The sequence below is a fragment of the Zonotrichia albicollis genome, chromosome 8 (genome assembly GCF_047830755.1).
Source record: "Zonotrichia albicollis isolate bZonAlb1 chromosome 8, bZonAlb1.hap1, whole genome shotgun sequence".
Classification (NCBI taxonomy): Eukaryota; Metazoa; Chordata; class Aves; order Passeriformes; family Passerellidae; genus Zonotrichia; species Zonotrichia albicollis.
Window position 1 is genome coordinate 13600906 of NC_133826.1, and position 21575 is coordinate 13622480.

Below are 21575 nucleotides of genomic sequence, written 5' to 3' on the forward strand. Positions count from 1 at the left end.
GTTAACATGAATGTGAATTTAATTTAATTTATTCTCACAAACTTGCAGTTCTAGCTGTATGTGTTATAGTATCATGTACAGGTGCCAGCCAAGATTACGGCTCCATTGAGCTCTACTCATCCAAAAAGTTCTATATTTATCAGCATGGAGAGCTTGTCGAGTTTCCTCTTTCACTGCCGTTATCAACTGTTTTGAAATATTCAAAACCTTGAGTGATACTGAAAACTTACCCAGTGTCCAAAACACATTGTGTATTTTGAAGTGAGAAATAGAAATGTACTTGTAAAGCATGCTTGCGTTTAGTTTAACACTCAAAATCGAAGTACACAATTTGCATAGGAAATTTGATAATACTGATTTATTTCTTGGAAAGGTTCAGATTTCTTATACTGCTCTAGATGTCATACAGTGTGCAGCAGTTTTATATCATCATCTTATAGTCAGTATATTTAACAATAATTTAAGAAATGGAGATTAAATTTTGTTGTTAATCAATCTGTTAAACTCACATGACAATATCCTAAATTCCTTTCAGTTAATGGTCCTACTCTTTCTGGGAAAGGAGGACATTTTGTGCATTGCTTTGCTTGAATAGTGCTAAGAGACTAGCAGATGGTCACTTTCCAACTGGTTTCCTTTGGAAAAAAAGAAATTAAAATATTATAGCGCCGGGGAGAGATGTTGTAATGTGTCCCTTTCAAATTAACAGGTCGTTTTTCCCTACTATTTTATGATTGTAAAATAGCTCAATGTCACATAAAAGGTTAAAAGCTGGAGTAAATGGCATCATGGGAAATTTGAAATAAATAGGGTCTCATATGGTTTATGGCTCTATACTTGAACACACAAGGAATATATTTCTTTCCTTGAAAAGGCATTCTGTAAGAGCTTACCATGTTAATATGAATTGTGGGCACAGCAGATTCTATTTCAAGTACTTATAATTCACAAGTTAATTTTTTGTATGTTTGTTTACTAAATCACACCTTTCTAAGACTACTTATTCAAACTGTTGGCAAGCCTAAGAAAAAATGTGGTATTTTCAGGAAAAAAAAAGGAAGCCAAGATTCCAGTTCACTGAATTATTCTGCAGGTGTCTCAGTGGTTACTTTTCATAAAGCACAAACCTTCAGAACTGATCAAGTTTTAGACTCCAAACTGTCAGGTATTTCATATTAGTGCCAAATTTGTTTTTTCTTGGTAACGCTGCCTCCACTCTGATATTCTTCGGTGTCCTAGTTCCAGCAGCCCTCCTGAGCAAGGCTTGCACAAATTTATCTCCTTTGTCTGCTCCGCTGGCTGGTTTATTGCTATACAGGTGAAGGAAGATGATGGGAAAGCCTCATAAAGCTTCTCACTAGCTACTGAGGGGAGATAACCCTTGTTTTGTCTTCTGATATGCCATCTCCTGTGGCTGTTACAGCCTTGGTGTCCACAGGCTAACAGGAAGTGCCTAAAACAGAACTTTAAAAATTGAAGGGTTTCTGATTTATAAGTCTGTAGGATTGTCATGACAATAAGGAATGCTTGGTCTTTCAAAATCATTAGCCATAGTAGCCTTTAAAATTATCAGTCCTCTGCAGCTAGGATGTTTTTATATTGAATCTGATACTGAGACAATTTTTGTTTTCAACTGGAGATTGTGAACTGTATCCTGTCAGGTACCTGGGAGGGGAAGGACCAGGACCAGGGAAAGAAAAAAAAGGGTCAGTGGAACATTGTCCTGCACGCAGAGCTTTTTCCTCGAGTTAATAACATTGTAACTTTCACAAAGGGGATACTATGGTGAGCTGTTTTGGAGTTTCAGTCTCGTCTTACTCACCCAGAAAGAGGCCTATAAATAAGTTGCCTATAAATAATCATCATGACTAGTTTGTTTCAGAGTGCCTTTAATGTTTTATTCCTGTTTTGGTTCCAGTCCTTTTTGCTAATATGGTTGGCATTCTGTGAGGAAATGCAGGATGCATTGCCTGTATTTCTTAATAGAGGAATGTCTGGTAATGGCAAAAAGAGGATGTTTAGGTAGGTGATGAAGCCTGGAGATAGAATTTCTCTAAAAGTAGCTTAGGCTTATTAGAACTAATAACCATTTTTCATAACAAGAGCAGGAGACAATTGTGGATGTTTCAGCTGTACAGGGATGTATTAAGATTGCATTTGAGTTCAGAATTGTTCAGAAACTGCTTATCTCCAGCTTAGTGGTACCACGCCCAACCTCCGCAAGCAGGCAGTGTCCAGCAGGCAGTGCTCAGCCCTGCAGCACAGCTCTTGGGTGGTTTGAAGGCTGGCAGTGAGCTGAAGTTTGCAGGAGCACAGGAGCAGCACCCCGCTGCTGCAGGCTGGCACAGCCAGAGGTGGGATGCCCTCGCTTCCCACAGCTGCAGGACAAGCTGCCTCTGTTCCACTTCATGCAGTGTGAGTAGCAGGCTGGATTCAGAAGAAGAGCCAATCATGCTCTGCGAAAACTCCCCACATAATAGCAAAGCTTATTGAAGTCCAGAATTTAGTGTTATAGAGGATAAGAGGTTTGAAAGCTTTTGTTCAAAATTGCAGGAGTCTAAGCAAAAAGGTGAAGACAAAAGATAGTGGATAGAATACTGCTCAAAGGACATAAAAATTCTAAAGAATTGACAAATCAAATTGGCCACCTGGAAGATTGTTCAGAGGAGAAATATCAGCTTATTATGGCTTCCTACCAACAGAAGAAACAGAGGTATTTTTTTCACAGTGGATTATGATGGAGCAGGTCCTGGGTAATATTGAACTCCTTTTCCAGCATGATGTGTCACTGGGAAAGCCAGTGACACCATTCTTTGAATGCTGAAGTATGTGAAACTCTTGGATGATAAAAACAGATTGTCACAGAGATGTTTAGCCCTAAAGGTTCAAGATCACTGAAATTTAGCAAGAGACATAAAAATAAACTGGTTCCTGTCATTGTGCTCAGGAATCCAGACTAATTTTTCAAATAAGAGTGAAATAGTAGTAAGAGTGTGCCATAGTAAATTATCTGTAAATCAGCTACAGGCCTGTTTTTCTTCTGATGGATGTGCATGTGTATTTTGCAAATGAATGTATTTATACTCAAATGGCTCAATCATTTACTTCTGTGTTATCTTTTCTGATGGAAACTTTTATTATCTTTTTTTTTTGTGGTAAGGCAATCAAGTTTTAGAGGCATATACAGTCATACAGAGAGTAATGTGCATTACTGTAATTGGTTGTAACTAATCCATAATTGTACCTTTTTTACTGGGATGACAACTACAGGGGCTTCAGTTCTTAAATTATGTAGGAATCATTCTTCCTATATGTGATTTAAGTTTTATAGCTGTAAGAAGCATTTGAATTAAAGACTATTTTAAGCATATAAGAGGCAGGAATCCACTTCAGCCTGAATTATCTCATGATATTCTGCAACTATGAATTGTTTTGGAACAAAGTTCAGAGTTGAATTCAAGCTCTCTTAGCTACCAAACACCAGCATTATATTTCCTTGGAAGAAGAATATGGAAGGGATTTGGACTGGTTTGGAGGAGAGTTTAGTTTGCTTCCATTGAGCCTGCTGTGGAACAAACATTTGTTGCTTTTTATGCACTGCATGTCTACAGATCTGTTGAACAAAGGATTTTACCAATGTCTGTAGTTAATGTTTGAATAGTTGAATATTACAGCAGCAAAATTGTGTCACACTATATGTTTTGATGAGATGTTTGGCTTATCTACCAACTTAACAAAAAAAAGCTGCCAGTTGCTAGAGTCAAAACTAAATAGCCATCTCTGAGTAGTAGCTGAGCAGACAGACGAAAATGCTGTTAGCACACCCCTTTCAGTAAAAATGGTTTAATATAAATTAGTAAATTACCTTTACCCAAATATGGTGTCAAGATGAAGTTTTGGAATTATGCAGTGAGCATCCTCAGTGTCCCATTGAAATTTGGATCCTGAGCTGAATCTTTTACATTCTTTATATACTGAAAGAAATGGACATCATTAGAATGGTGTACAGCAAAGGATGAAAATCACAAGGGTGTATCAGTCTTACTACTTTTAGCATGTTTTGCTAACATTAAATTTTTAAAAATATATTAAAGGAAATGGTTTTAGTGGTTGTTGCTTGGAACAGATTAGGAATGAAAAGAAAATTTATCCATTAGTAAAACAGCAAGGAACCAGTCTACTAGTTGCAGAAGATTCAAAGAAGAATCTACAGGAAATTTTTCTGGTAGTCTTTTTCTCTCTGTAGTTCTTAAAGGGAGTTTATATGGTTTTTTTTTCATTCTCACAATTCTTCCCTGTGTCTCTAGATTTTCTTTTCCTTAAAGTCAGCTGGGAACATAATGTACTTGCCTGTTGTTCCTCCTATTTCCTTACTTTGAAGATACTTCCTCTAAAATCTGCTTCAGGATTTCGTGAAGGATGAGATAGAGACACTAATATAGTTATCCTCCTTTTTTGGCCTTCCTGATGTTGAAGCACTGAGAATTGCTTATGCTCAAAGTTTGGTGCTTATCCAGTGGCCATGTGTGATTACACCAGAAACAGAAGGAAAAAACAAGTTTGGATATGTTTATAGAAGGTAATTATCATCGCAGAGGAAGAAGACAATGATGCATTGAGCTATCTGAATGACTTGGCATGGAGTCAGTTTTTAATCTATTTTGTTGTGCTTTTAAAAGCGTATTTGTCTTGTACTTCCCTTTCCCTCTTCATCTCTTTCATAAGCATCTTGCATGTCCATGAGTGAAACAAATGGCTGATTCCTGCTTCCAGAAGTGCTTAAGGGAGTAGGAGCACAAGGGAGCTGGAAATACCTGGGACTGGTGGCAGGCTGTGTGATAACCAGGCTGCAGATGTTAGCCCCAGTAAATTAGGAATGCTTTCCTAGTAAACACAGCTGCTGTGGCATTGCAGAGCAGTGTCTGGCTGGCTGGGAGTGGCTGTCCCGTGTCTCAGTGAGGAGCGGATGGGGCTGTGCTGGAGCTCAGTGGTCCATGCCCATCGCTGTCTGCAGGCGGGGACGGATGGCGCCGAGACGAGCCCCAGCTCTGCCTGAGAGGGATGGAAAAGCCACTTTCTCAGTCTCTGACCAGAATGCATGATAAGGCTTGATGTCAAAAAGGGCAAGATTGGGCTCACAGCAATTATGGCAGAGGCATACTGGTTTCCTTGACAACCAGATTGAGGATTCTTTGTGATTTATTATTTACCACTTCAAACTCTCATTCTCTGATTTAATTAGAGAGAAGGATTTCCATAAGTCCCCTCCCTTCCAAATTTGAATACCCCCACATTATTGCTATGACCAGCTACACCTATCCCACCTTGATGTGGCTCTAAACCAGCTCCAAATTTGGCTCCATGTTTAGCATTTGGAATATTGGTCAGGTTACTCAGACAGCAGATAACTGAAATTCAGTGGATGTTATGGTGGGTGGTGACTTGTTAATCTGCACTTACTAACAGGAATACTAGACCTCCTAACCTTCTCCCCCACCCAGTTTTTCAAGGGACTGCAACAAGTGATACTTTTCAATTGTCCTTAGAGCTATGGGAAAGATAAAATATCTGCTAGTGTCAGTTTCCCTTGCTCCGTCGATTGACATTATTTTCTCCTTGAAGGCTTTATTAGCAATACATCAGCCACTGTTGTGTAAACAAAGAATATTTTGATACTTGGGAGCTTTTTCTACTACCAGTTGGATAGCTATTTGAAAAGGAAAATACCTCCTAAATTGTGGCTAAAGTTGGGGAGTACAGCTCGTCTATTCTAACTTGAGATGTATTTCTAATATGTATTTCCCATGTTTATAAAGCATTGACTGAAGAGTGATCTTCAATGCCCGTTCTAAATTTAGTAATTCAGAATAGAAGTCTGAACACAATAATATAAATAATAGAGATTTTTATTCAAATGTCACTGGCAAATTTGTATCATTATACATCAAGATTGAAATTGGGTCTTCCAAAGGGCATTTTTTCTCAAAGTGCTTTCCTGGGTTGCATATTTTTTATTTCGTATTCAGCATGAGGAGTCTGCTGCATTTAATAAAATAAAATGAAGGTCACAGAAGATCACTGGTTTTCCCATAATGTGTCCCAGTAGATGACTGGAAAAAAGGTAGTGTTTGAAATGCATTGAGGATCCTCTGTGCAGACTGTGTAGAAAACTTGTGTCATTTTTTAATTATAGGGAGGACTTCTTGGTTTAATAGTGTTTATTTCACTGCATAAAGTCTTTCAGCCGTACCACTCCAGTTTTAATTTCAAAAGTGTATACACGTTTTAGCATCTCCACCTCAGGGAGTTCCTGAAGTGAGTCAATAGGTGTTGCTCTTCCCGTGGTGGGCTGAACGTGAAGCTCACTGAGTCAATAAAAAGACTTAGAGTGACCTAAACACTCTTTGTGTCAAGTTCTGGCTCACTCATGCACCAGTGCCCCATTAGGCTGTTGAGGGAGGCTGGCTGCTGAGGGAAGATGCTTCTTTAAAATTGAGTAGTCTAATGAAGCTCATTAATGCATTTTTCATTAGAACAAGAATATTGAGTATCCAGGTTAAATTCTAAAGAATCTGTCCTGCACTCACTGAGGTTAATGACAAAGCTCCCAATGATATTAGTGATGCAGGATGAGAACTTAATTGAGATAATTAAGATTCTGCTTACCTAAAATTCCCTATTATTTTCAAGTAGATAAAATATTTCAAAATTGCTACTATGAAGAGTTGTATAATGTTGGAGCTCAACACATCCTTCAGAGATGACAGCAATTCAGTGGGAGATAATACTATTTCTGTATTTTGCATTTAATTCATGAAGTACCCTCTCAGTCTTCTAGAGGCTTGTGTATGTGAAAACCGTTGTGGAAAGTAGGGTTCCTTTTGATTTTGGAGCTCAAACATTGCCTTTATTGTATATTTAAAGTGGGCCACACATTGCTGAATCCCAGCAAAGATTTGGAGGTCAAATTCAGCAGTGGCAGAAATAGAAAAGGCACTGCAGTAGTACTATGGCATTGTTTAAGTTGCAGAGAATATTTTAATTAAATGCAGCTCACTTTACAGTACTGCAGGCTTACTAAAGTCACTGTTTGGACCAAAAGAAATGCTATTTGCTTACTGAGTAGAATAGATAGGATATCCAGCTGTTGTGCCTTCCAGGGAGTCTAAAGCCCTGTTATAAATGATTGTGTCAGGATGCCTAATTTGAATAGTTACCCTAACACCTGCTCATTCCTGCCGCCTTTGGACACCCCTAACCTTCTCCTTCCCTCCTTGGCATCCCCAGCAGATTAACAATTCCCTCCTCAATTACGCTGCCATAATGGCCACTTTGATCATGCTCTGAGCTCGATATGGAAATTACCTTGATTAAGAACACTCAGCGCTGCAGAAGGCAGCAGCAGGGCTGAGAGGTGGGCAGTGCAGAGCAGAGTGCCCTGGGTGTGCACAGCTCTGGGCACTGAGTGCTGCCCTGGCCCTGCAGCGAGCTCTGGAGCCATCCCTGCCCTCTGCCTGCCAGGATCCATCCCTCCCCTCTGCCTGCAAGGATCCATCCCTCCCCTCTCCCTGCCAGGATCCATCCCTCCCCTCTGCCTGCCAGGACTGCCTGTTTGTACACCTCAGTAATGGAGCAGGAGAGCACCATGCTTTCGGTAGTAAAGCCTTGGTTTAGGTGGTGTGGAAAAAAAGTGGAGCAGTCAGATCTTCTCTACTTCATAGCTGTCTCCTGAGATACTTGCTTTAAATATGTGGGGAAAGAGTTTTTAAAAAGATAACTCTGACCTGGGATAGTGAAGCACCGTGCAGATTAATTACTGAGAAAATTACCTTTCACATCTGTAGTAACGGTGCAGCACTTCTATCTTGCTGGTTTTGAGTTTATATTTGAGCACCTAAGAGTTATTTCTTTCCTGGGTGTGGTGCAGAGGTTTCCTAGCCCTTGCCTTCATTATGGGTTGCATTAAGATCAATGCAGAGCTTTAGAAACACAGTCTTTCAGCTATTAGATGTGTGCTTCTAAATTGAAGTAATCAGGAAATGCAGTTTGCCTTTTTGTGTTGTGCTATAGTGCTTGTTCATGCCTCTTGTTACTTTCTAATATAAATAGTATTAAACATGGAACTCTTACACACGATGATGGAAAATTGCTTAGTTACTATCTTAGTACTGAGAGACTTCAGGGATCCTGATATTTCATTTGAACCTTCATTAGCTGGTTCTCTAAAAGCTGAGAGCATTCTTGCCATACACATTGTGAAAATTGGTGAGGAAGACACAAATTCCAGGACTGAAATCCAGAATTCAAACTCAGAAGCCCTGAATTTGAGTCCTAGTGGAATTTAATTATCCTGTCCCTTTATTTCCCTTGTCTTTCATGTTTGCAATGAGGCATATGGATATGCAGCTCCTTTACAGGTGATTAACAGCAGTTTGACAGGTGGAAAAGGTGCCTGTTCCATTTATTTACTCTGGAAATGATACCTGTGTTGCTATTCTTACTCCCTGCTGCCCAGGGAGCAGGTCAGAACTGCATATATTCCATAGGTGTTTTTTAATTACCTCCTTGTTTACAAAAAATGAAATAGTTTTCCTTTCTTCATGCAATTTATTATTTAGAGGATTCTCTTAAGTATGTATGTAGAATTATTTCATGATTCACAGAATGTGCCAGAACCTTAAGTACATTGTAAAACATGTGTGGTACATCCCTCTCCTCTCCATAATGGTGTTTTAAAGATCCACAAATACTTCATAGAAGGTAAGGTGAGGAAGAAAGCCTTTTACTCTGACAGGTATTTTCCAAGATTGCATGCTGCTCTTGTATCTACTTATGGGAACATTAAAAGTGATGGCACATTTACCTTAAAGTACATTCATCACATGGCTCTTCTTGTTTTCAAAAGGTATGACTGTATATTTTGATTTCATCTGCAGGATCCTTGCCTTTATGTTTCCAAGGGTTCTACTTTCTACCCCTGAGTTCTCTGAACTGTTTCTGAAGCTATACTTACAAGAAGGGGGGTTGCTGTGCTATTTGCATGCTCATAAGCACTCTTTAAGCAGCTTGCCATCATTAAAATTAACTACATAACTTTTCCACTATAAATTATACTGTCACAATTGACTCCACCCCATCATTTTACTGAAACAAAGGAGAGTATATGAACTCTTATATTGTTTCTTGATTCCATTTCTAATGTAAAAGTAATTCTGTTTGTTAAACAAGAAAATATCCCATTTTAAAGTTTGCAGTTGTGATCTCAAATATTGCCATGTGGTAGCAATTGTATGATAATTAAATCTATTATTTTTTTAGCACTAGGGCTGTATTTGGCATTTTAAACTCTGGCAACTGTAGAATTAAATCTTACTTAAAATGAGCCTGAATTATCAGGTATCTTAGTGAGATTAAATGTTTGACTTTCTTACATAGGTTAGGGTATAGCCTGCTAAGAAGGTGATGTACACAGGACACTAAGGGTTATTATTAGCCCCCAGCATGTCACCTGCTGGGATGATTTGGCTTTCACCAATGCACATATTCCCAAGGAAATGATACATCTCTGCATGGCTTCTATCAGCCTCTGAGGTGACAAGGCTTTGGGTTTCTTAAGGATGGGAAGAAAATAGTTCTTTTGTCAGCTGGCCACTCTGAATACTGCTGATGGAAATTCCCCTTTCTTCCTCTTCCTCTGCCCCTCCCTAACACATGGTTTCCAATCAAAAAATGATTTTGATAACTGGAAATATAAATTGTTGTCAAGATACACTTTTATAGAAAATAAAAGCATATTTATTTTTATTCTTCTACCAGTATCCTGTGCAGAGGAAATAATTCAACGGGAAATCCTGTTGAAACAACATTTCTGACACATCAGCCTTTGTGTGTCTTACCTCCCTTTTTAAGAGGTTGTTTCTGATTCAGAAGCTTCTCCTTCCTGACAGGTGGTGTGCTCAGAGAGTTCACAGTAGGTAAACTGGAGATAACCTTCAGCAGGGCGGGTTTACAAAGACCATGGGACTTACTTGCCTAGAGAAATTTTGAAGATGCAATGTATTTAATGGCAAGAAAGAAAAGGGTAGAGTGTTTTTTGTGAGCTGGCAGAGGATCAAGTGTGTATGATGTGAAGGAAAAAAGGAAGGAGATTCTTGCAGCCTGAGAACAGACATCTGGCTGGCAAAAGAAAAGAAATATCATCGGCAGATGAACACTGTTTTAAATTGGGATAATTTTAGATCAAGAGGGCAAAGTTTTGCTGTCATGCATACAGCTTCACTGAAAGGGATGGGAAAGGTGCATGTATATGAGAATACAATGTGGTGCTAAGTGAGAACTGAAGAACGTGTATTTTTACATTAGATATTTAGACTTTCATGTTTAGATCACATGGTTTCCATCTGCCATATGTAGGCACTGCTAAAATGCTGCCAGGAACCAGGCTCTGGTTTGGTGACTTTCATTAAAGGAATTAGTGGTTTCTCTCCAGTTTCAGTGTGGCTGGATTCAAAGTGCAGAAGCCCATTTTCACAGTTTAGCATTAATTAGCACTCTAATGGCAGCCTCAGCAGGCAGGTGAGGGATTAAATGGGCATGAAGACCAAACTATCTCTTTTCCAGCAGTGGCAATTCCTTCAGAGTAGGGTCAAGACGTATTGGGCGGATGTGGGGATGTGTGCATGGCTGCATTTGCCTGTTCTGGTTCCAGGTGACTGAAGGACTGTGCTCTGCGGGTCTGTCAGTGTAGCACTCATCCCTGCCCTCTGCTCTCTGCTGCTATTAAAGTGCACACACTCTCCTCACACACACCCAAACCCTAACAAAAACGCCATCAAAAAAAGCCCTTTAATTCTGCTGGCTCAGAGAGACACATTCTTGCCCTTCTGAATGAGGGGTGAGAGCTGTTTAGGAGAATTTAAATGAGATCTATGCCAGCAGTACACAGGAAGGATCGACGCTGTTAGATTAAAAGGCTGAGATGCTGCTGCTCACTTTAGGTTTTGCTGAATCATTTAACAAGGTGCAGAAAGTAGGTAAGCCCTGACTCTTTTTTTTTTTTTTGCTGAAGAGAGCCTCACAGGGTTGTATTTGAGAATTGCATGGAGACTGAAAACATAGAAGGAAAATTGTAATAAGTTTCAGTGAACCTGGAAGGCAGGACCAATCCTTGTGTGAGTCATGGGGTGTAACTCTGGCTTCTCTCCTGAATCTCATTAAGCAGACATACGTACTTTATGTTTATGTATACTGAATATTAAGTATATAATTACAGAAAATTACATGCCTTTTTAATTTTGCTGCTCACACTGAATCTTGAAAAACATTCAAACTTGTCAAAGATTTTTAAAATTTTAATTTTTTAAAAGGTTAAATCATGTTCAAATAAAATGTAAAAAAATACTATAAAAAGCTTTCACTAGTTACTTAATATTTCTAAAAGCTTTTGTTGATGGGTATTCATATATCCATTTTGTAAGAGAGAGGCCTCCAGACTTTAGTTATGCAATTAAAATATGAAATGTCTGAGAAGCAGAATTCTAGAAACCGGTGTTGAGTATCTCCCCTCACAGCTCATTTATTCAGTGAAGAAGTTGCCTGGCTTCAGTGTAATTTAAATGGTCAGGTCTGCCCCTTAGGACTCTGTGCCTCTTTGTTAAAGTTCAAATAATGAGATACTTTCACGTACTTTGTTTTGAGATAATCCCATTTTTATGAATGAGTTTTAAAAAAATGATGGAGGTGTCTCTTAGTAGAAAATAGTTTTCCTTTACTAAAAATTCCCTTTTCTCTCAATGTCTGCTCCATTCAGCATCTTAATTGACAAGAAGGAGTATATACATAAAATGGTAGAGAATCCAGCTGTAGGAGGATATTTTTGAAATGATCACTTCCTGCCTAATTTGACCCCGACTGAACAGTGGGGTTTTGTGTGCTGGGCTGCAGCACAGGCTGGCTGTGCCCGGCTGCTGGGTTTCCCTGAAAGAGGAGCTGAGAGTTGTGAACTCCAGACCCCTGTGCACTGTCAGACGCTCTTACTGTGCCAATGTAATCTTTTAATAGACATGCTTGCCAGAATGACCTTTTCCTTCAAAGACAGAATGAGAAAGCACAGTTGTCATTTAAATTGCCTCTGTCTTTTTGTAGTAGTTGGTAGCGTTCTGTTGACCAGGGTTGGATAATTTAAAAGCTGTTTAACAAAATAACATGCTTGTCTGTGTGAAATATATACAGTGCTGGGAGACTGGGAGAAAAGTCTCCCTTGACAGAGTTCATGGGATTCTTTAGAAACTGCAGGATGCTGAGACTTGTCTGAGGAATTACAAAAGCTTTGAGGCGCCCATGTTGAGCATTTGCATGATTTTCAGATGGCAGAGTGTGTTCAGCTGTCTTCGCGCACCCTCCCGTGTGTGCGTGTGTGCACTTCAGTGGAGAGCGAGAGGATTCTCGGCACAGTTTTCATTGGGCTTTGCATTTGTTAAACATATATTATTGAAATGCTGCCCAGGACACATCACTTCATCTCGTGTAGAACTTAAATCATCATGTTGCATGATATGGTAAAATAAAAGAGATTGTGAAAGAGACAACTGTAAACATTCTGTTTGAAAAGATGTGCTCTTTTCAAAAGACCTTTCTGTTACAGCCAAATAACACAAGAAGCAATATTTCCTTGCTCACAGAGATATATATAGCTATTTCTGCAGAGATTTGTTTTGGATTCTCAGTTCTTCCAGTATCTTCATTCTTTGAAATAATTTTATACTTCCATGTTGACTTTCTCTGTGCTTTAAGTTTTAATCAAAGGTTCCTTGCTTCTGATATCGAGTACTGATGTTAGCCTGTTTACATTCCACTGTTTTCCCTGTGTATTCAATGAACATTCAAATGTGGTGGTGCCTTTTTGCTTTTATCTACCAAACTTAGCACACTGTCTTATTATTGACAGCTCAAAAACATGGTATGCTAGTGGGCAAGGTGCTGTGAATTATTAACTTTTCTTTGCGCTTTGACAAATTTAGGTTATCTTTGTAAAGAGAAATCATTTTTCTGAAGGAACCAAGACAGTGAAATGGTAAATAAGGCTTTGCAAATTTAAATCAAAAATTTTTAGCCAGATTTGAATTTACCACATTTCCGAAACATGATTCTGAAGTAGGATTCTTGTACAGGACTTGTACTTTTCATTTTATAGATTAAAATACCAGAGGAGAAATTCTGATTGTGATTTTTCCTTTCAGTTTGTCTTTCTTATATGGATTGATCAATAAAGAATTAAAGAATGCAGATTGCCACTAAACATCCCCTCTACCTTTTTTTCTTAGAAATTTGATTTCACAAAAGCAGTTTATTTGCTCCTTTCAATAAAGAGCCTACACTCAACTAAGTTGTGAGCAGATAAAATGTGCAGGAAACATATGTTTGCCAGGAAGCTTTTCTATAATCAAAACGGTCAGCAGGACAGAAACAATGGGGTTTTTTTCCTCATTAGGTGTTAATCTTCTTCCATTAGAAAGAAAAAATAAATTAAAAATTGGCGTACAACACTGATTAATATACTCAAGCATGAGTGAATCAGAGACAGCATATGTTGCATTGGGTAATAGACGCTTATTTGAGTTAATGTTTAGGTTGTGCTGGAAGTCCCAGCCCAGGCACCAAAAGCCTTTGCGATGGCGAGCATTTTGGGCGGCAGACAGCAGGAGCGGTGGCATCCAGGGCACAGTTTGCCTCGAAGCAATTAGCAGGGAGAGGAGGAATGTTGATTTCGGCTGCCGGAGGACAGCCAAACAAAGTAGGTTTGCTCGAGGTTCGGTAAGGCAAGCAGCAGGTTTAATACAGCTCGGCTAAGAAAATACAGTGTTGGGAATCCTCCCGCAGAATTGCATTGGAGATACAAAGTTGCTGGTGACAACAGTAATTATTGACAGAGCCACATACTTAGGTCTAAAAAACTCCGGAATGATGCTGAAGCATTCAGATGCCGGTTGTTCACACTTCCATCCCGTGGCAGTGCATCTGTTTATCGGGAATTATCTCCTGAATGTAAATGAATTTCAGTCCTAAGTCATTGCACCTGTTGCCAAGAGGTATTTATTCCAATCACTTGCCTAAAGCACAGGGAGTTATTGCTTGATGTTTTATAGTTCCAAAAAAAAAAGCTGTCGTTTCAAAATCATTTGTTCAGAGAGGAGAAAATGGAGCAAAACAGTTCATTTTACCCTAAGCACTGCTATTTGGTAGTATTCACATTTGCACGGCACAAAGCTGCAATATTGATTTTTCGCTTACAGGGCCTCCCACAAGTTCTTTTTTCGATTGTCAGGATTGCAAGATGGATTGAATTACACTTTGCTTGTTGATATACTTATTTTTTCTTTGGTGATAGGAAAAAAACACAAATAAACCTTCAGCATAAAGATCATAGCAGCTCTGCTAGTGGACTTTGAATTTATTTATTTTATTTAGTTAAAAATCTTTCTACACCACAGAGATTTCTTACAGCAGCATTCCCCCCTAACACATACTGCATTGTTTTGCTTTATTTCTTGCTGCTTTTGCAATGTAACACCTACATTGCAATCTCAGGTGTGTCCTCTGTTGCCTGCAAAGTGATCTAACCTTGCTCTAATATTTTTAATGTTTGTCCTGATACAGAACTTCTTGTGGATGGCTGCAGGGGGAAAAACTGCAGGATAAAACACATTCATAGTCATTATAGCAGTTGCCATAGGTGATGAAGTAAGATTTGCAGGCTGCTGATTTCTCTGTAGCATAACTGCAGAAGTCTTGTGTTTGAATGCAGAGTATTTCCTAGCAGAAGCGGAGCTTGTGCTGCAGGATCCGCAGCAGGGGTCAGTGCTGGTCCCAGGGAGCTGTGTGTGGCTTTGTCAGCCCTGGCCCCACAAGTATCCTGAGCTGCTGCTGCACATGAAGCCACTGACACCTCAACAGCTGTACCCCATGCCCCTTCCCTCCTGCCCTGCTGCAAACACCTCTTGGGACACAGCTGTAGGTGCTGTTCCCCTTCTTGCTGATGGAAATTCAAAAAGTGTGAGAGGGGTGGACTCCCCCAGCCAGGCCATGGCGGTGCTGCAGGCCGTGGAATCCCAGCTGAGTGCAGGAGATACAGGCACCACTGCTGCCAGCTGGAGGGATGGGCTTCTGGGGATGGCATTGGATTTGACAGGAGTAGTAGGATGTAAGAATGGCAGTGGCTAGCAGCATTATATTTGGTCCCACCATGGCTGTTGTGATGGCAATTCATGAAAGGAGTTGCTGTATTCAGGTGTGGTGGGTAATCTGCATTTACCCTTCCCTGAGCTGTGAGTGACTTCTGTCTTCATTGTATTAATTTGCTGCATGGGAGGAACATGCAGGGCATTAATGTGATGTATTTGTGTTTTAGCTCTGTCCAGCTCTGAGCCCATGACACCTCAGCAAGCCTGAAATCATGGGGTTTGTTACTGCTCATGGTATGTGCAGCCACACTGAGGGCCAGGAGTGAATCTGAGGTGGAACTTGATGCTTTCCACAGCAGACTCCTTCCCTTATTAACAAATACTGAAGCCTACAGGCCCAGTAACAGTACTGGTTTCCTGTAGGATATGGTTCCACAAAATATAAAGAGCCACTGGCCCCTGGCCAACTCTTCTCCATGGGGCTGGGCAAGTTCATGCCAGGGAGCCACATCCTTATACTTGTGTGATCATTATAGAAAACCTTTGCTGTCTTAACAGATAATCATCTGCATATAGTAGGAGTTTTAATGCACAGAATTCAATGGAAAAAGTGATAGCCTCTGGTTCATGGGAAAATTTACTATCAAGGGGTTATCTCAAGTTGTTCTTGATTTTTTTTAGGTACTTTCTTCCTTGCTTCTTTCAGTGCGTTATACTTTTAAAGAAAAGTTTATTTTCTTCACTTTCAAAAAACCACAGAGCTCCAACTTTCCATACTTAGCAGCTATTTCTCTTTGCTGTCACAACTGGTCTCCAAGAGCCTGCACAGAAATATTAATGGCCTTGTGTTATTGTATTATGAAGGCATTTTTAAAAAATAGGAAGTTCTCCTTAAAATTTGGGATTTACTATTTTAAAGAAATAGATTTCCAACACTGCCATATTGCCCAGCTTGTTTTTCAAAAGTCACATAATTTTGTAAGAAACAGAAATAATGTTTAATAATAATCCATCAGGAACTGTATACAAGAAACTGTAGTATGCAGATAGTTTTATTCTGATGTAATATATTCTTTTGTATTAAAAAATGTCTATAAAAGACTAAGCATCTGGATGAATAGCTGAACCTTGTTCTGTTTCTAAAGTATTTTATACTGCTTCATTGGAGAAGTTACTTATTTTTAGGAATTCTATGAAGCAGAAATAAAACACGTTAAAAATTAAAATTTAATGTATTATTTTTGTGAGAGATGGGGAGGTTTAATACAGTACACATCTGTGATTTTTGGTAGTGCTAATTTCTGTATTTGTTTCAAAGTCTTATCTCTATGTAGCTAAGTTTATGTAAAAGACACAGTAAGGAGCACTGGAGTTCAACTAGGTGAAGTGTCAGCATGTATATTTGGATCATGTCCATGCTGAGGTCACAAAATAGCTGAGCAAAAGTAACCAGCTCTTCCTGAAGAAAGGGAGACACAAAGTAAAAAAGACTAATGAAGTTGGAGCTACAGCTTTGGGCATTTTTGTGGTTGTATTTTTTTCTTTTTTAAAATCACTTTGCAAATCCTGCCTGCTCTGCTGCTTCCTGCTTCCAGACACAGCCTGTCTGACTGTGCCCAAGGACTGGAGACAGAAGCAGAGAGAAAAGAGGTGGAAACTGGAACGTGCAGTGTAGCCATGCAGACAGGCACCACTGTCTGCCCTGCCCAGGATTAGAAGCAGTGAAAAGGAATTTCTTTTCCCAGATTAAGGACACAGCAGCCATGGTGTAGGGATGTGACAGTTCCATGAAAGACGCCTCACTTAACATGGTACCAGGTCAGACTGTGTGAAGTTGCACTTCCTTTAGCACACAAGAGTTGGTGCTTAGGTGGCAGGAAAAGAATGGTCCAATTCATTGTGTCCATTAGGCTCAGCCCTATTTTGTCCTTGTGTTTTTGCCAAGGTTTCAGCCGAGCAGCGCTCCCGTTTGGTTTGGTGAGGAGGGAGCTCTCCTGCGAAGGCTACTCCATCGACCTGCGGTGTCCCGGCAGCGATGTCATCATGATCGAAAGCGCCAACTACGGACGGACAGACGACAAGATCTGTGATGCTGACCCCTTCCAGATGGAGAACACAGAATGCTTCCTTCCAGATGCCTACAAAATCATGACACAAAGGTAAAAATATACATATCGTGGTATGTATACTAACATGGTCTGTAGACTAATGAGGAAAAATGTCTGTGTTAATGCAGAGAGAGGAATATGCTGTAAGAAATGTTGGGTTGTGATTGCCACTTTGCTGTTCAGGTAGTATTGTTTCTATCTAATAATATTTAAAGGAAATGGAAGCTACCGGTTGCAATTAGAGGTTTGGGGGTTTTTAAATTCTGTAAACAAACATTAAAAAGCAGAAAGATAACTTCAAGGAGAATGAAACAATTCAGTTATTTGGAGATTCCATATCTCTTTGTCTTTCAGAGGGTCAGATAGCCCTGAGAATTTTTCCAAATGGCTGCTGTATTTTTCAGTAAATGCAGTAAATCCCTGCCATAGTTCCTAATAGTAGTTCCCTCCAATGGAAAATGTCAGAATGATTGCATGCCAGGATGATTATATGTCATTATACACGTGTGTGCGAGCATACAGGTGCGTATAAGCACAAGCTAGTGACAGCACTTGACATTCAGAGAAGACAGAAGAACCAACCAAGAATCATAAAGCCATTTGGGTTGAAAAAGACTTTTAAGTTTATTGAATCCAACCATTAGCCTTGTTCTGCCAATTCCACCTCTAAATCATGTCCCCAACTGCCAATAAAAGTATTTTTATTACAAAAGGTGCATGAGAGCTCAGATTCACAGAAAGTCCTGTGCTAAAGGCTGTGTATGGGCAGCAGCCACCTACTACTGACAGTTGCGGAAATGTCAGCACAAATAAGTCAATGGCATTGCTATTGGCTTAAACTAAAAGCCTGAATGAGTCCAGGATTGGTTGGAAGTTTTCCTCCCAGTGCCTTTTTCCTAGGGTGAGGAATCTGAACAAAAAGGGGATGGGAATATCCTGGAAGGTTTCTGGTGCCTGTACACAGATGTGTCAAATGAAATATGCAAGTTGTACTGCCTTCTGTGCTCCATTTCCTCTGTTCTGTTTGAACGTGGTAACGCTTATTCCCATAGACATCTCTTGAAAATAGCCTTCCATTTTGATTTACTGATTTACTTAAGTTGTTATGATTGGGACTCTTAACATTATTTATAATTTCTATATGAATATGCAGATATTTTTTATTTCTGTAGTCAAATATTTGGGCTGGATCTCAGACTTCAATTTCAAAAGCTGGAGGTAAATTGAGGATATCAGGTCTTTTATTTCTTGTTCTGTGTTGAACCTGTGGCTTGTTTTGTGATCAGTAAGGGAAAGGCTCCATTGCTACACTGTTAAAAAGGTAATATAACTTCTTTAAATCATGTTTGAATTATCTTCTTGTGGTTCAAGTTCGTAGTTGTTAATTAGATCAAGCCAGATTTCCATCGAGACTGCAGCAGCAGTGTCATCATCCTCTAATCTGTCAACTCCCTTTGAAACCACCTTCAATTGCTTTTGTAAATGTAGTGCTGCTCTGTAGACTTCCTTGTTGTGTAAAATGCATGTTGTGTTTTGATCAAAGTCTTCCTTATGTTCACTGCAAATACACAGATTAGGGTAGTCAGAGACAAATATAGAGGCACAGTCTTCCTTGAAGTGACATCAGGCTGTTACTGAAAAGCTGAAATTTCAATCTTTCCCTTTCAGTTAATCAGCTGTAAAACTATGATAGCAAAGTGTATTTTTGAACTTCCCCCGTCTTCTACTCTTATGCTTTGTTCAACATTAAAATAAAATTGTGATCACATGGAGGACATTGGTTCAGATTATGCTCAAAGAGTTTTTCGTTTTTGTTCTTTTTTTTATTGTCTGAACAAATGGCAAAGATCAGTTGACACTTTGCTTTCTATTTTTGTCTGACATTTATAGCAATTAGGAGTAGCAATTGCTTTCATAGTTTTCTTTCTTAGATCCTGTCATTAAGTAGAAAAGATGTCTCTTGTCTTGCTTAATTTTTCCAAAATTGCTCAATTTGTGCTATATCGCAAGCATAGAAGAGTGTTGCAAATTTCTTATGAAATATTAAAAGTTCTTGTATTTCATTTATTTATAACTGCATCGGTGATTGTAAGTTTTTGTTGTCTGAGGCAAGTTGTTGTTTGATACTCAGCACATATCCTTGATCTGATATATAAAAGTAACACATCAGCTGTATTTTGATGGCAACAATTGCATAGAAAAATTAACCTGAAGGACTATCAGGTTCATTGGTTTTCCTTTTTATTTAATTGGTTAGAACTTTTGATGACAGTGAAATCTTCTTTACCTTTAAAAATAAGCAGCAATAGTTTCTATATTTCTACTTAAAATCTTGCAGTGTTTACTTTTAAGGACCTGTTTTTATCACTTTGGTCAACTGTGCTACGACTGCATTTGACCACTCAATTCAGTTTAGATGTACAGTTAAATGTAGTTCTGCAGCAATTATTAAGTGCTCATTATTCATATGCAACATTAATGCACAGCTTTTGCAGAGCAACTACATTTTCTGCAATTACAAGGTGAAAACACTGGCTTAATGAGATCAATACTGTGAAATCTGAAGACTGAAAAATAAGATGAGGTTTCCAGTTTAACACAAAGCCATGTAATCACGTGCTCTGCTCCCCTTCCAGAGAATTTGAGATAGCAGCACACAGACCTTGCCAGTGTCCACTGATGCATCAGCTCCTCTTTCGCAGAATGAGCTGCTACTTAATCTTTTCTACCTCACCCTATTCTTTCTTTTCAGCAGTTCTCAAAAGATTTTTAACTTAATGCATTCCTAGGAAGCCTGACTAGAACACTAATGACTTCATTGCTTTGCTTTTACCTCTGTAAAATAGTTATTAAATTTTTAGTCCCTGATTGAAATTACATCCCAATTATTCCAGAATAAAGTCTTTCAGATGTATTTAGATTCTGTGTAAACTTCAGACTGGCATGGTTGAAATTAAAGCTTTGAAGAAAGAGACTAGACCTTTAGAAAATCCTTCTCCTCTTTCACACTTTTCTGATAATTAACCCCAGCGTTTGCATACCATCAAGTTTGAGAGATTCTACCACATGCTGCATTCAGCACAGAAATAAGCTAATTTCTGGAATATTTGGTGAGCAAGTAGCATAAGTGAGTGGCAGAGGACCCATGTTTCAGGCACGTTTTAGTTCTTAAAATAGTCCAACTCCTCTGTGCTCTGCTGTCCTTTAGCAGGGACAAATCTCCTCTGTTTCCTTTTCATTTAAGAAGAAATTAAATGAACAGGGAAGCAGAAGATGCAAAGCAGCCTGAGGAAATTGCTCTAGTTGCTTGCTCATAAAGTGCATTTGTGTGGCTGTAGCAGAAACTGTCATGAAACTTTGAAGTTGATAAGGCTAATGCTGCTTTTTATAGGCGCGGCAGAGATTTGAAAATTAACAGCATAAAATTTACTTATGACCTTATATTATCCATTTCTGTGGCAAGCAGATTGCAGGTGGATTTTGTGAGTTCTGTTCAAACCACCTGGGTGTTTGTGAACATTTTCTGTCTCCAGTGTCTACTATGGTCTGGACCATAGGTAAAAGAATAACAGATATTTTATAGATATTTCTAGAAATGTACTTAAAATATAATTCAAATCAAAGGTCGCTTAGGTATATAATATTATAGTGAAATAATAAAATGTTAAGATGGATTCTTGCATGATGGGATTATTCTTTTTGAATTACAATTGGGAGTTGTTTAGTAGGAATAATTTTTCCTATTCCTAAATTTTTTGTTTAGGAGAAGGTCAGACTTATTTGTTTTCCCAATTGGATAATGATCTGTGTGATTCCAGGACAGTGAAATTAGGTTTTTTTTTAATTGACTGTGTATTTAAATATGTACTTGGATGGTGTGGCAGATAATAATTTGATATTAAATCTTGATAAACCCCATATTTAAAAAATGGCAGGTCTGTTCCAATCTGTACACCTTATTTTTTAAGCAATTATAGTTATTACTATTGTTGGGTCTAGTAGAAAATTAGTATTTTGTATTTAAAGAAAATTAGGCCTATTCACTCGGAATCTATGGAATCATTCACATAGATGAAAAATTCAAACATTTACTTTTTACAGCCAAATTAATATAAAGTTCAGAAGGAAAACAGTTTTTCCCTTGTTATACAGGCTAAAATACCTTGAACTTTTAAATAATAACTGCATGTTCTCTGATCTGATACAAGAGTATTGTTGTAAATACTGAAAAGAAGAAAATTCAAAATGTTTAGACTTCTTTTGCAAACCATGTAAACATCTTACTTTA

At 38.8% G+C, this 21575-nt stretch overlaps 1 protein-coding gene across 27 annotated transcripts in view; it reads left to right on the top strand.

Moving 5' to 3' along the window:
• Positions 1-21575, top strand: part of ADGRL2 (adhesion G protein-coupled receptor L2) — a 157330-nt gene that overhangs the window by 68484 nt on the left and 67271 nt on the right. For all 27 annotated transcript variants that reach the window (XM_074546008.1, XM_074546005.1, XM_074546004.1 and 24 more), the window contains exon 3: positions 17125-17338. In XM_074546008.1, the coding sequence (XP_074402109.1) occupies positions 17125-17338 (214 nt within the window). The remainder of the gene's footprint in view (positions 1-17124; positions 17339-21575) is intronic.